This window comes from Macaca thibetana, chromosome 6 (genome assembly GCF_024542745.1).
Source record: "Macaca thibetana thibetana isolate TM-01 chromosome 6, ASM2454274v1, whole genome shotgun sequence".
NCBI lineage: Eukaryota > Metazoa > Chordata > Mammalia > Primates > Cercopithecidae > Macaca > Macaca thibetana.
In genome coordinates this window covers 146,946,896-146,962,159 of record NC_065583.1, presented here as the reverse complement: position 1 = coordinate 146,962,159, position 15,264 = coordinate 146,946,896, and the positions used below count along the sequence as shown (strand labels likewise).

The 15,264-nt window shown below is 37.3% G+C and overlaps 1 protein-coding gene across 1 annotated transcript in view; it reads left to right on the top strand.

The window, feature by feature from the left end:
• Positions 1–206: 206 nt before the first annotated feature.
• HCN1 (hyperpolarization activated cyclic nucleotide gated potassium channel 1) overlaps positions 207–15,264 on the top strand; it is a 437,736-nt gene continuing 422,678 nt past the window's right edge. The window contains exon 1 of the mRNA XM_050794764.1: positions 207–636. Coding sequence (XP_050650721.1) covers positions 227–636 — 410 coding nt within the window. The 5' untranslated portion in view covers positions 207–226. The remainder of the gene's footprint in view (positions 637–15,264) is intronic.

Below are 15,264 nucleotides of genomic sequence, written 5' to 3'. Positions count from 1 at the left end.
CCAGGAGCGCAGCCACTGAGGGCAGCGGCGGCGGCGGGAGCCAGGCGCGCAGCAAGGACCGGCGCGGGCGGGAAGCAGCAGCAGCCGCCGCCGCCGCCGCCGCCGCGACGGGCAGCTAGGCTCGCCGGCAGCCGGCTCGGGCCCCTACCCTCTCGGCTACGTGTCCCCGGCGCCGGGCGGCCGGCGAGTCTGGAGCCCGCGCCGTCGCCGGCCGCGTCCTCCGGGCATGGAAGGAGGTGGCAAGCCCAACTCTTCGTCTAACAGCCGGGACGATGGCAACAGCGTCTTCCCCGCCAAGGCGTCCGCGACGGGCGCGGGGCCGGCCGCGGCCGAGAAACGCTTGGGCACCCCGCCGGGGGGCGGCGGGGCCGGCGCGAAGGAGCACGGCAACTCCGTGTGCTTCAAGGTGGACGGCGGCGGCGGAGGCGGCGGCGAGGAGCCGGCTGGGGGCTTTGAGGACGCCGAGGGGCCCCGGCGGCAGTACGGCTTCATGCAGAGGCAGTTCACCTCCATGCTGCAACCCGGAGTCAACAAATTCTCCCTCCGCATGTTTGGGAGCCAGAAGGCGGTGGAAAAGGAGCAGGAAAGGGTTAAAACTGCAGGCTTCTGGATTATCCACCCTTACAGTGATTTCAGGTGAGGGTTCCCGGTCGCTGCCCCACCCTCCCTTCAGGCGCGCCCTCAAACGCGCTTCCCTGCCCTGGGAGGGGGGCGCCCCGTGGACTCGGAGGGCGGGCCGGGGGTGGCGCTGCAGGCGGCGTCGGCTAGGGCTGAGCAGGCTCCACTCGGCGCCTCCCGGTAGTTTCCACCCAGAAAGGGCCCGGAGGATGTGCTCCTGTTGTCCGGGAATCCCGGACGGGCTCTCCTCCTCGGCCTCCTGAACTTCGGGAACAGATCAGGGAAGGATGGAGGCCACGGTGACCGCCCTGGGAGGAGGCGAAGTTGTACCAGGGAAACTTTTACTTAAGAGACGAGAGTGTGAGGAAGCGGGCAACCACCCTTCCTCGCGCGGCTCGCTGAAGTGTGGTCTCAACCAAGAGGGAAAAGGAGGCTTCTGGGGCTCTGGAGAAGGCGGGGTAACCGGAGACAGCGATTCATACGCCTGAGCAGTTCCTGCCAGCGCTTGCCCCGGGGAGTGTGTTTAGTCTGTTTTTCTTTATAGCCGCTGGGTATCCTGGCTGTGTTTTCTCAGGAACAGCGGCCGGCAGGCAAGAGAAGGGCAATTTGCACTTGGATGGTCCCCAACGTGAGGTCTCACCAAAGCCAGGCGCTTCCAAGCAGGGCAGGAGCGTGGCAGGAAGCCTGTAGTCCCCGAAACGGAGAGAGGGGGCGTTGCCAGAGCCCCCTTCCTGGAAATAGAGCGGCACCCTTTCTTGACCTTGACTGCAAATCTCTTTCAAAAATCTCTTTCACATCCCTCAGCTCGGGAGGGAGGACAGAAACGCTGTCAGAAGGAAAACTCCGCTTTAGAGAATTAAAATTAAGACGTTTTCTGATCTTATTTGTCGCCCAAGTATTCGTTCGGTGATAAGCATGTTTAGAGATTGTCAAATGAAGGTCGTGTAGTAGATCCTCTTATTAGCGTGCGCACAGTTATCTTAGCTCCTGAACAAGGCTGGACTTTCCATTTTAAAATCCAGAACTAGTAACTCTTAATAACTCAAGGTAATATTTATTTATTTGGCCGAACTCGTTCGAAAAGAAAAAAAAGATCAACTAAAGGAGTATGTGCATATACTAAGCATTCTTTATAGGATAAATACAGCAATGTAAACCAGCCTTGGAATTAGTTTAGAAACTAAGGGAAATTATCACCAACTCCATGCTTTAACGGGAGCTGTCCACAGTTCTGATTGACATTAGCTGTGAAAAAAACCACAGTCCCGCCACACAAAGGCTCATAGTGACTGTCTTTGCCTTCTTTGAGATGTTTATCGTCTCAGAAATCAGTAGCCTCTGTGATCTATGCATAGAGTGAATGGATTTTAGAAAGTGTATAATTTTAAGGTACTTATTTGTAAAAACACACAGCAAAGTCTAAAAGAGAATTTATAAAACCTAATGAAGTTTATAGTCTAAGAGTTTGATTGAAAAATGTTCATATTAAAGAGATGTAATAAATAATCAAACCGGTTTCCTCCAGTAGGAAGATAGGGAAGCAAACTTATAAATGACCCTATTCTAAGATGTATAAGGTTGTCGTGTTCTTTAGAGTTTTAAAGGTGGGAATCAAGTATAGAATATTGTCTCTTCCTCAGTCCCCAATGGAAATATAGTTCACCTCATTTTAAAATTTTTAAATGAAAATAATTTACATGAAAACAGCCTCCAGTCTTAATAGCAAAAATAAATGGGGTATTTCCAGAAATGTATGAGGTTCAATATTAACATGCAAAAATGCTGAACTTTTAACATGTAACTTCACTCAATAAAATGATTACATATGAAGCTTTTATTTCTTCAGCAATGTGAAAAGGACTATCCCTTTTCAAAATATCATACATCAAATAATTAAACTTTTTCCCACTTACTAAATAAAAACATAGGGCTGCTTTTCAGGAATTAGAATAGTGTCCAAAAGTCTTTTGAATGAATGGAATTACAGGATTCTCCTTATTTTCCCAAGGAAATCTTCTGAGACAAAATATCTCTTTAATAAAAACATTGTTACTGAACAAAGGAACTAATTGAAATCAGGTGATGATTTAATTTTATTGTTCATTTCAAAGAAATGGGAAATGATTAAAACGTGAGCTAATACTCTAAACTCCAGTGTGGAGAGTTTGGAATATTTGACTTTCCCTCATATAAATGGAAAAAAGAACATGTCAGGTGCAAATTAAGCAATTAGAATTATTTAGATCTTTTTAAACTGAAAGATACCTGAAAAATAGATTTTAAAACAGAATTACAATATACACTGGTGTTCTAAAACCAACTAGAAAAATCATGTACTTGTTTTCATTCAGAATATATTTACATCTTATTATTTCATTAATGTTTTTGTATGATCTCAAAGTTTTCGTATGATTTAGATAAGATTTTCTAAAATCTATAACATGTCAAGATAATGTAATGAAAAAACAAAAATATGAAAGACAAAATTCCAGCAGTATTTTTTTTTCTACAGGAAAAGCAATGTGTGAGTAATTTTCAACAGATACTAGAAATGTTTGTGGTCATGATCTAGCCTTTACTTTAGGCCCTTTTCTGAGGGTTCTTTCAGAGGGGTGCTTTACTACAGTTCCTAAAATGCCAAACTTAAGTTCATTAATTATGTAACAACTGAGTGAGTGACACTTAAGAGTAATTTCCATGAAGAGTGGGGAGAGAGTGCAAATGAAGATATCCAGAGGATTCTTTTCCTTGACACTTTTAATAAGCCTTTGCATGGCCAGAGAAGTTTACTATGTTCTTACTCCAGGGCATGTTGTGACTTTAACACTGTTTCTAGTTTCCCTTCTCAGGATAATTTTTAAGACTGATAGCTTTCTACTTTATTTACCTCAAGGGACTGTGCTCCCACTGAGACTTTCAGAGAACTACCTAGTACCTCTTTTCCCCGCCAGAGCCCAAGAGTGCTATTGCTGTGTCTGGCAGGTAGTTTTCTCTACCCCTGGTGTAAGTAGGGCAGAGATGCTGCATTTACCTTTTTCCTCAGGAAAAAGGATGATAATAAAAACCTTCAGAGAATAAAAAAGAGTCAAATAGTATCAGATACTGTTTGAAATAACTAGGTGGAAGCTACAGAATTTAGTAAACACAACAAGCTCATGTTTTTGTTTATACTGTGGTATATAAGCACCCAAACTAGGGAAAATAGGGATAGTTACTTAAAAACAAATGTAGCTCGATTTTTCTGTAGTGACAGCATGGTCTTACTCTTATTGAATTTCATGTGAACAACACACAGACACATTTAATTTGGAGGTTAAATATGATTTTTAAAAATTCATGGTGATTTTATATTAATTAGCTAGAATTTTACTATGGTTAAAAAGTGATGGTCAGCAAGCATTGTGCTTCCACAGCCAATTGATAGTTATGATATAATCATTTAAATAGATTGAAAGAATATTTAGAATACTTTTGTGGATGATTTTTATTATGCAAGCAATTTATCTTGGAAGAATTTATCACCGGACCATTTGCCATTTTAGGGATTCTGTCATTATTTTGTTCCATCATGCTTACACAAAGGGACTTTTAAAAAGAATGCTCCTCTTCCATATATATTGCAGCCAATATCTTGCTCCTCATAATGGAGGCAGTTTTGTATCTTGACTTCCTTTTTTTTTTTCCATTTCTTTTCATCATTAGTATGAGTGTGTGAAAAGCTTACTGTGTTATAAGTACCCAAGGACTCTAGAGATGGGAGTTACTTCCTGAAGATACTTTCACTTCCGGTCTTCCATCTCTGCTTTGGATTGCAGCCACAACTGTACTGATACCAGAGATCACTGATGTGTTCATTAGGGAAGGGAGGCTTCACCAATATTATACAGTTCATTATAGAACATTTGCTTCCAGGAGCTTCTCACAAGAAAACAGTTCAACCTTCTGGGGTTTAAAGACTAATTAGCCTACTGTTACATTTTCTTTGTGCTGAACACACTCTGTATGCTGCCAGCAATGCTTCTTTTATTTGCTTTTCTTATCAACATAGCCAAAATTAACCATAAGAATTTATTGTTTTTTCTATATTAGGTGAACCTTTTTGTGCTTTGTTAAGTTCAGTTACATTTTTCTTAGTGGCTCTAGGAACTGTTAGACATAATGTGAAATTTCTTCAAAGATTTAAAGGTGTGAATTTATTTAGCTACTTTTTCTTAGTATACATGTAAGTTATGCAATTTTAATTTTTAGCAAATGTTTCACTGTTACATTTAGTAGATATGATTTATACTATTAAATTATTATAAGACGGTTTTCATTTTTTTCTGAGCAACTTTCCCTTTAAACCTGCTTTTGGGGTATGATTGCAAATTGAGAATTAGTGAAGAGGTACACTTTACCAATCATATTTAATTATGTGGACTTGGATTTATGAACGTGCCTGTTGAATAATGAAAGAAATTTAAATGCACTGGAAAGATACATTACTTGTTATTTGTATCATAGGTTCATTTATCTACTTGATCAAAAAACCCAAACAAAAACAACATCACCACCAAAAAGCAAGATAAATAGTCTTTGTAATTCCGCATTATTATACTCAGTGCACCTATGTCCTACAGTGAGCAGGAAGCCAGCAGAATGCATTTAGAATGATTTTCAGGTGAGAATCTTATTCTTAATATAATTCTTGTGTTTAGCAGATAATTCACTTCATTATTTAGAAACAACAATTGGGCTCAGGAAAAGGACTTTCAAATAGAGTCTCGTATAAGTACAGTGCAAATTATTGCAGATGATTAGCACTACACGAAGAGTACTGAGCATTTGCAGGGTCTGTGACAAATTTTCATTTTATCATTTTGTGTAAAGAAGTAACAAACCATGAATTAGGCTGACACTATGTATTTTAGTTGTAGAAATAGTGATAATAAAGAAAAAAGTCTGCCTGCACTAAGAAAATTACATTTTCTCTAAGTACTTTTCTTCTAAAAATAATTTTCTTTGTGAAGGCATCTGGATGTACAACTTACCATTAGTTTTATAGATAAAAAATCAGGATTCCTGGTGCATCCCGGAATTTTATGTTTTTGCAAAATAAACCTTCATGGCTCTGTTAATTCTATTTGTATATATGTGCTACAGAAACTATTCAAGGGATACCTATATATGTAGAAGAATATATATAGAAGTAAAGAATATATATAGTAGTTGATTATTTTTGACTTGAGTGTTTATCTGATACATTTTGCCCAACTTTGATAAAATTGATTTCATGACTCTTTCAAGTTATGTTAGTTAATTTTCTCATAGTATTTTTCTATTTTGTCTAATAGTTGACCACTCAGTTAAAGCAAAGAAGCAACATTACTCATACCTTAAATTTACAACTTATAATTTTATTTGTATAAACCTAATTTTATTTTCAGGTCACTAGCTGTAACTCTAAAAACATAAGACTAATTTTACATACGTACAAAGTTAGTAAATATTTATAAATTTTAGACTATCAGCTTTGTTGTATACAGTTATTCAGTATTTTTAAAAGTGCCACAGCAAACATCTTTGCACCTTACTCTTCATTATGTTTTGGCTAAACTTCAGGGAATGGAATGACTGCCTATGAACATTCTAGAGATTCTATACATATTAATTTGACCAATTAATACTGCTTCCAGTTTACAGATTTCTTAAAATGACAAGAATAATGTAGGTTCTCCAAGGTTGACATTCCTGTTATGATATTTACAGTCTGTTTTGGGACAGAAAGCGTAACCTGTCCTCCATTTCATTCAACATAGAGTGACAAGAGTGATCTTTAAAAAGCAAATCTAATAATATTGTTATGCTCTTTAAAACCCTTTAGTAACCTCCCATTACTCTTAGACTACATTTGACAAACTTTCTTTGAGCTTCAAGACCCTGCATAATGTCAGCCTATATATGCAGCCTCATCACATGCCACTCATTCCAGCACTGTGTTCCAGCCACTTGGGTAAATTTTTAGCTCCTAGAACAACCTGAGTTCTCTCCTGCAACTAAGATTTTAATGTGATATTACTCCCATGCTTGAAATACTCTTTTCACTTTTTATCACTCCACATAACTAGTTTCTACTCATCTTTTAGGTTTCCATTTAATCATTGTGCACACACTTATTTTTCTATCTAGGCTTTCTGTTCAGCAGAATTTATAATTATTTTTGTATGTGTCCCTTCCCTGGAATTTAAGCCATGCTAACTTATGAATCTTACTCAGTTTTACATTCCCAATGTTGTAAAAAAGTTCTTGCCAAACTTTCTTAGAGGCTTCATTTTTTTTTTCTTCAACTTTTAAGTTCAGGGGTAAATGTGTAGGATGTGCAGGTTTGTTAAATGGGTAAACATGTGCCATGGCAGTTTGCCGCACAGATTATCCCATTACCTAAGTATTACATTCAGATATGGTTTTTTTTTAACAACTTTTTTGAGACGAAATTCATATACCATACAATTCACCCATTTAAAGTAAGCAATTCAGTATTTTCTAGTAAGTTCACAGAGTTATGCAGACATCACCACAAACAATTTTAGAATATTTTATCATCCCAAGAAGAAACCCCATATGCATGAGCACTCACTTTCTCTCATCTCCCACCCTCCCGCTCAGCCTTAAGCAACCAACCGCTAATCCACTCTCTGTCTCTGTAGATTTTTGCTTATTCTGAATATTTTATATCAGTGAAATCATGCAATATATAGTCTTTTGTTATTGGCTTCTTTCACTTAGCATAATGTTTTTTCAAGGTTCATTCATGTTGTTACCTGAATCAGTACTTTATTCATTTCCTTGCTTAAAAACATTCCATTTTATGAATATACTACCTTTAATTTATTCATTTATCAGCTGATGGACATCTGAGTTGTTTCTGCTTTTTGGCTATTGTAAATACTGCTGACGTGAATATTCTCATACAAGTTTTTGTGCAGAGATGTTTTCATTTCTCTTCGGAGTGAAATTTCTGGGTCATCATAACAGACCTGTAATAAATATTTATTGACTGAATGGACAAAGAATTATTCTTCAACCAGGTCATGAGCACATTTAATCTTAGAGTTGATAAATTCAGATGAAAACTCTTCTTTTTTCCTACAGTAATACCTGGCATCTACTTCCCACTGGCACCTGCAAGTATGTGCCCCAACTATTACATTTCCCTGCCCAATACACAGATGAGTAAATGAAACTGAAGAGGAGTTATGTAGCATGAACATGGTGACATAGATAGATAGTAAGAACTGGGCCAGGAATTCAGTTCTTATGAATATTAATTTTGTCACTTCAGCTCTTTTACATAATAAGAAACAAGGCTGCCAGTATAAATAATTCTCCAAACCTTCTGGGACACATGATGGATTGAACCTAATCATTTGTACTTCCTCCCTCTTGAAGTCACTCCAAAATAATATGAAAAAGCACAGATACATTGGTAAGTAGAAGAAAGAGGAGACATCAGAGAATATAGATCTCAAGCACATTTGTAAAATGGGAAGTTAATAGAGAAATTATTCCACTTCCAGAATCCTTCACCCATTGAAATCCAGAAGAATTCAGGACTTGGAAGTGCCAGTTATGAAATAGTTCCAGGAAAGCCAGATTGAAAACAGAATTAAATAAGGGTTTCCTTAGTGAATATAAAACTCCCTGTGCTGACATTAGGATGCTTGGAGCCAGGTCTGTTTTTCTCAATCAGGAAACTGGAGAAAATACCTCCAAAGGGAGACATTTCAAAGTCTTCAGATAAAAAATCATGTTTATTGCCTAATCACCCTGCAAAAACTCCGCATGTGTACATTGAGGCTGTAATTATATTTTTGGTATGGCATTGGTTAATATGTAACTGAAAGCAAAAGATAACCAGACATTTGCGAAAAGTCTCATAGGCAAGACTAAATCAAACAGAGAAAGACTAAATCAAACAGCAAAAAAAAGGTCCAGAGGGATGGGATAAGGAGAAATGACAGTATTATAAAAAATGCTCCACAAATGATATCTTCATAAATGTTTTATCTGTACAATAAGAACACGTTGCTATGGAAAATATGGCAAGAAATTTAAAAAACAGCTCTTGGATGAAGTGTGTTAGCAGATAAAGTCTAAGAAATCTATCAGAATTAGAGCAAAAAGACAAAAGGGAATAAGAAATATAAGAAAATATAGCAAAATCAACAACTAATTTATAAGGTCAAAATCTACCATAAGGTATTCTAGAATGATAAAAAAAAAAGTGAAAAGGGACATATGGAATTAATAGAGACATTTTCGATAAAATTTTCCATATAGCAGCAACTGAAATGTCTGTTCTGAGGAACTCATGGAATACTTAGCATCATGAAAGAAAAAGACTATCCAAGGATCATTACACAGAAGCTTTACAACACCATCGAATAAGCAACAAACAAACAAATGACTAAGACTTTTCAAAGAAAAAGTTACATACCAAGAAGTGGGAATAATACTTTAAGTTAAATGACAATGTAACAATGTCTACAAAATTCTGAAAGAAAGTAATCTCGATAAGAAATCCATACCTTGCCATAATACAAAGTTTAAATAAAGATACTCAGAAATTAAGAACTCTAGTATTAACTACCCATGTACCCTTTCTTAGAAAGTTACTAGATGACATGTTCCTGCAAAACAAGAAATTACACCAAACAACATGAAGACATAGAAGCTAGGAAATGGGCTTTAACACAGAGAAACCTGAAGTCCTAGGAGTATCCCAGAATAGCTAGCCTTGAAAGAAACCAGTCCAGACTGGGGCAGGAAAGCAAAGCGTTCTGGAGGAAGGCCTTCAGGGTAGGAAAAACAAATAGATGGATATCAGCACTTGATAAATAATGTTATTAGGTGTTCGAGAGATCTTTGGAACAAGATATTGATGACTTTCATATAAATATTTGTAGAGTACATTGGATACAAGTAAATAAACAAAAGACCTTTATTAACTCCAGAATGATCTAAAGATGTATATAAAAGGGAAATGAATCACAGTTCCTTGCTTGGTTCAGCAGTGCCTAATGCTTATTTGGTAATAATAATGTAAACAAGTTGACTGTTTTAAATAAAGTTTGCGGTGCAATTATTCTAGGATGGTGGGAGGGCAGGAGAAACGTAAATGTGGTTTGAGTGATGTAAGAAAGCTAAGTCCTTGTCTTCCACAGTTGTAAACTAATGAATAGTATTTAAAATTGATAAATTAATTTCTCTTTGAAATATGAACTAAACACTAAAAGAAACAATTATGGTGGTTGAATTTGGAAAGTGATATGTAGGGGTAAAAGGAAAAGGGAGAGGCTTATATGTTCTCCTTATAATCCTTCATGCTGTTTTGCTTTAAAAAAAAAAAAAAAGACTATGGGCATATATTATTTTGAGGTAACAGTGTTGGGAACTGTTTAGGTCAGAATCCAAGCTTCCCCACGTTAGTAACTGGACCTCAATTTTCTCAATTATAATATGAGGAAAAATATATATATATAAAATTTGTGGGGTATATAGTATATATACTGTGTATATATACTATATATGCAATATAAACATTTCTACATATGTAGCACTTAGAAGTTATGCTCTGCATTTAATGCTATTTTAAGAGTTAGTTATTTTTATGAAAGTAAAATTAAAACAGAATTAAGGCAAGTTAGTTGTTTGAAAAATTAAATATTCTCTAAGTACATACTCTAACCGTTTCCATAAATACTGAAGAAAAAATATATATGAAGGAAGGGCCATGTAAATGGTGTGCTCCTGTTTCCTTTTTACCTTCATGCAAGCCCTGGCAGCAGAAGCCCTGATGTGCAATGACATATTTTATGTATGCTATGTGAAATTGGTCTAGTCATGAGGCACTTAGCATTGGAAAACTGTGTTTTTTTTTTGTTTGTTTGTTTTGAGATGGAGTTTCGTTCTTGTTTCCCAGGCTGGAGTGCAATAGCGCGATCTTGGCTCACCTCTACCTCCGCCACCTGGGTTCAAGCGATTCTCCTGCCTCTGCCTTCCAAGTAGCTGGGATTACAGGCATGTGCCACCATGCCCAGCTAATTTTGTATTTTTATTAGAGACAGGTTTTTCCATGTTGGTCAAGCTGATCTCAAACTCCTGACCTCAGGTGATCCGCCCTCCTCGGCCTCCTAAAGTGCTAACGTTACAGGTGTGAGACACCGCGCCCGGCCAGAAAACTTTTAATATATCCTATTTCTGCAAAATTTTCCAGTTTACTCTCTTTAGTTGGTATAGAATGCTACAGTATTGAACATTTGGAAATAGCTTTTAGGGAAAATTATAATGGCATTCATTGGGCTGCATGTGCTACTTTCTGTTCATCTTTATTTTCATCAGAAAATGGCATAAACCATTTGGGATGTTAAATCAGCTAAGTATTATATATGAGGCAAATAAGATGAGTTATAAACTGATAAATCTTTCATTTTCTTTTTTATTGTCATGTTTAACAGTCTTTAAAAACTGTTATTTAGAAATATAATTATTTCTAATTAGGTACGTAAAAGAATTTGAGAAATACTATAAATTTGACAGAATTAAAAAAAAAATCTTTGTGATGTCATTTCTAGAGCAGTTGTCACTTAATCACCCTTGCAGAATGTTTTATCTTTGTTTTATTAAAAAGACAATGCACCTTATTAAAATTTACATTACCTAGGTTGTTTGAGGAACATGAGCAGAGACTGAAAAATGAATATTTAAAGTTATTTGATTAGTTTTTTGTTTGTTTGTTTTTTGAGACAGAGTCTTGCTTTGTTACCCCAGGTGGAGTGCAGTGGCATGATCTTGGCTCACTACAACCTCCGTCTCCTGGATTCAAACTATTCTCTTTCCTCAGCCTCCCGAGTAACTGGAATTACAGACGTGCACCACCACACCTACCTAATTTTTGTATTTTTAGTAGAGATGGGGTTTTACCATGTTGGTCAGACTGGTCTTGAACTCCTGACCTCAAGCAATCCACCCACCTTGGCCTCCCAAAGTGCTGCGTTTACAGGCGAGAGCCACCATGCCTGGCCTATTTGATTAGTTTTTAAAGGGAGAACAACTGTTCCTTATTTTTCCTATAGAATAGTCATTCTCTGTTAAAATAGTACTTTTTAAAAAATTGTCTTTTTTTCTAAACAATAAATTTGATATTTATCCTGAAATCCATGTAAGTGAATTAGAATGGAAAGTTTGGAGACCTGTATTTTCTGTGATCTGGATATATATCTAATGTATAAAAAGCAGAAATACATGCTAGAAGCACCAAGTTATGGTTGAATAAGTATTGCACAATATAAATAATCCCATAATTCTATTGGCTATAATTACTGATTATACAAATCATTCATGGTTAGCCATTTGTGTTAGTGATTCTAGGGTTGAAAACTCATATAATACTTCACAGATCACATTAAAGCTATTGACACTCTGACCTGTGTATTTATTTATAATATTTTGCCTATAATTTCAAAGATTTGTAGTTTCCTTGAAGCACATTTATTTTTGGAACCCAAGTTAAGACTTCCTGAACTATCTAATATTGTCATGCAGAAATAGAGACACTAAAAACAGTGTATGGAAGATTCAAAGATACAGAATTTTGGTTGGGCAAGCTGTTTAAGAATTATAGCTGAAGCTGGGCCAGGCATGGTGGCTCATGCCTGTAATCCTAGCACTTTGGAAGGCTGAGCCGGGCAGATCGCTTGAGCTCAGGAGTTTAAGACCAGCCTAGGCAACATGGCGAGACCCCGTCTCTACAAAAAATACAAAAATTAGGCAGGCATGGAGATGCATGCCTGTAGTCCCAGCAACTTGGGATGCTGGGGTGGGAGGATCCCTTGATCCCAGGAGATTGAGGCTTCAGTGAGCCAAGACGAAGCCACTGCACTCCATCCAGGCTAGATGACAAAGTGAAACCCTGTGTCTATATATATATATATATATATACACACACACACACACACGCATACATACACACACACACATTTTCAATATATTGGTATAAAGTAGGCACTTAATAAATTTGAATAAATAAAGAGACTTTTAGCAATATTATGCTTAACTTTGGTTTTTATATATAATTTCCAACAACCCTTTTCCCTATGTGCCCTCTAAAAAACAATAATTTAGTGTGGACATTTAATCTGCATTTTATTCCTTCACAGAAACATGCATTTGGAAATAAGATTCGAAGCCATTACAATTAAATAAATGCATGTTTCTATGAGCTCCTTTTACTATAATGCTTGATTTTATGTAGTTTTTAAAATTGGGATTATATATACCCCAATTTTTCATATATATATATATGATATCTTGTTGTCTTAGTTCTTTTGAGCTGCTGTAAGAAAATACCATAGACTGCATGGATTATAAACAACAGAAATTTATTTCTCGTGGTTCTGGAGGCTGGAAAGTGCAAGATCAAGGTGCTGGTTGATTTGCTCTCTGGTGAGAGTCTGTTTGTCACAAATGGCTGTCTTTTCACTATAACCTAGCAAGGTGGAAGGGGTGAGGGATCTCTTATGAGGGCACCAAATCCATTCATGAGGGTTCTATCCTCATGACCTAATCACCTCCCAAAAGCCCCTCCTTCCAACACCACTATCATGTGGGTTAGGATATCGACATATGGGCTGGGCGCGGTGGCTCACGCCTGTAATCACAGCACTTTGGGAGGCCGATGCGGGTGGATCACGAGGTCAGGAGATCGAGACCATCCTGGCTAATATGCTGAAACCCGTCTCTACTAAAAACCAAAAAATTAGCCGGGCGTGATATCGGGTACCTGGCGTGGTGGCGGGCACCTGTAGTCCCAGCTACTCCAGAGGCTGAGGGAGGAGAATGGCGTGAACCTGGGAGGCGGAGCTTGCAGTGAGCCCAGATCTCCCCACTGCACTCCAGCCTGGGCAACAGAGCGAGACTCCGTCTCAGGAGGAAGAAAAGAAAAAAAAAATGGATTTCAACATATGAATTTTAGGGTGACATAAACATTCTATCTATTGTATCTGGCATGGCTCTTCTTTCACAGCCCTGTAAAAACTATTTAAATGTCATTGCCTTTAGAATCAGTGCTATCTTAATCAAAATAAAGTTGAGAATGTATCCCTTTGGGCAATGACATTTAGAAAGAATTACATTACTTTTAGGTATGTATCATTTATTTTCTGTTCCACTTTGCCAAATTGTGCTATTTGATTTAACAGTGCACCTTTAAAACCCTGTTGTACAGGGATGGAAAGTTAACATTATGTCCCTCAAGATTTAATTAATAAAATGTCGAGTCGATATTTTGAAAAATGATTTTTTTTTTTACTTTTAACTTTTTGGTGACCAGGATTTTTTTTTATAGTGTTTACCAAATTTACAGTGAAGAAATAATATTCCAATGAATAACGTCCTGAGTGACCAGTGTTAAATTAGCCCTCGTGTACATAGAAAAGATATCATAGACCCTGATAAAGGAAAATTGAAGTTGACATAATTTTCAAAAGCAAAAATAACTTAAGTCTGAAAAGATGCAAAACTAAGGTGGCAGCTTGGTTTTTGCATATAAAAGACAGAGCAAGACCAAAGTCCAAACAAACAAAAAACATAGGCAACTTTACAGGAAAACTATCCCCAGCAACCTGAAAGATAAGTGACACAAACCTTCAACAACTGCAAGACCTGTTGTTTTTGCACTATGTGTTGGAGGAAGGAAGCAGTGGTAAGCAAGGGTGTCTGACAGAGCTGAGAATATGGGAGACTCCCACGCAGCCAAGAGGAATGGGATGGAACAGCAGCTGAAACTAGGATGGAATTTGCACAATTGGTCTGCCTTAATTTGAAGAGGAGAAATGTGTGATCCCAGGTCTGGGGCAGGCAGTGTATGTGAAGAGCCTGGAGCAACTTGGCATATCAGATATTAAGGAGGTTATCAAAGACTACCAGGGTAATAGCAAAAAGATTCAGGATCCCACTTGAAGAAGCCAAAGATGAGCTTTAAAAAGGATTAGAATTTCTATGATTTCAAACCTATCAGCTGTTTAAATTTGAGTTCATAATGATGTAAAAAATGATTACCTACTGAAGGTACCTTCACCTAATACATGAAGAGATAATATAATTAGAAAAGCATGATTTTATCAACCCTATTTAATTAATGAGCATCACAATAAAAAGAAAGGGGAAAAAGGAAGAGGTCTTAATTTTGAAAGAGAAAGATCAAGGCTATAAAGGACAGTACAATGTTATTATTTATATTTCTGTTTTACTCACAGATCTTATTTGTATTTTCAACAAAACCCTACTAATACTGAGGCAAAACAACTTAATGCAACTTTATACAGGGAAATTGTCCCAGACATAGTCTCAGAACGATCAGAATCTTAACTCTTTTAATTGGGTTTGAATGGATTTTCCCTCTTCTGAAGAGTGAAAACTTTCATGTCTACCAACATTTTGGGATGCAAGTCTTTTTATTATTTGGTTCATGTAGTTCAAATAGAAAGGAGGTATTATGTAATGGAATGGAGGAAGCCTAATAAATTCAAATCACAAATAATCAATACATTTTTAGTATAATTTTTATAAAATATCAATTCTTTATTTGTTCAATGTTACACTGTTGTG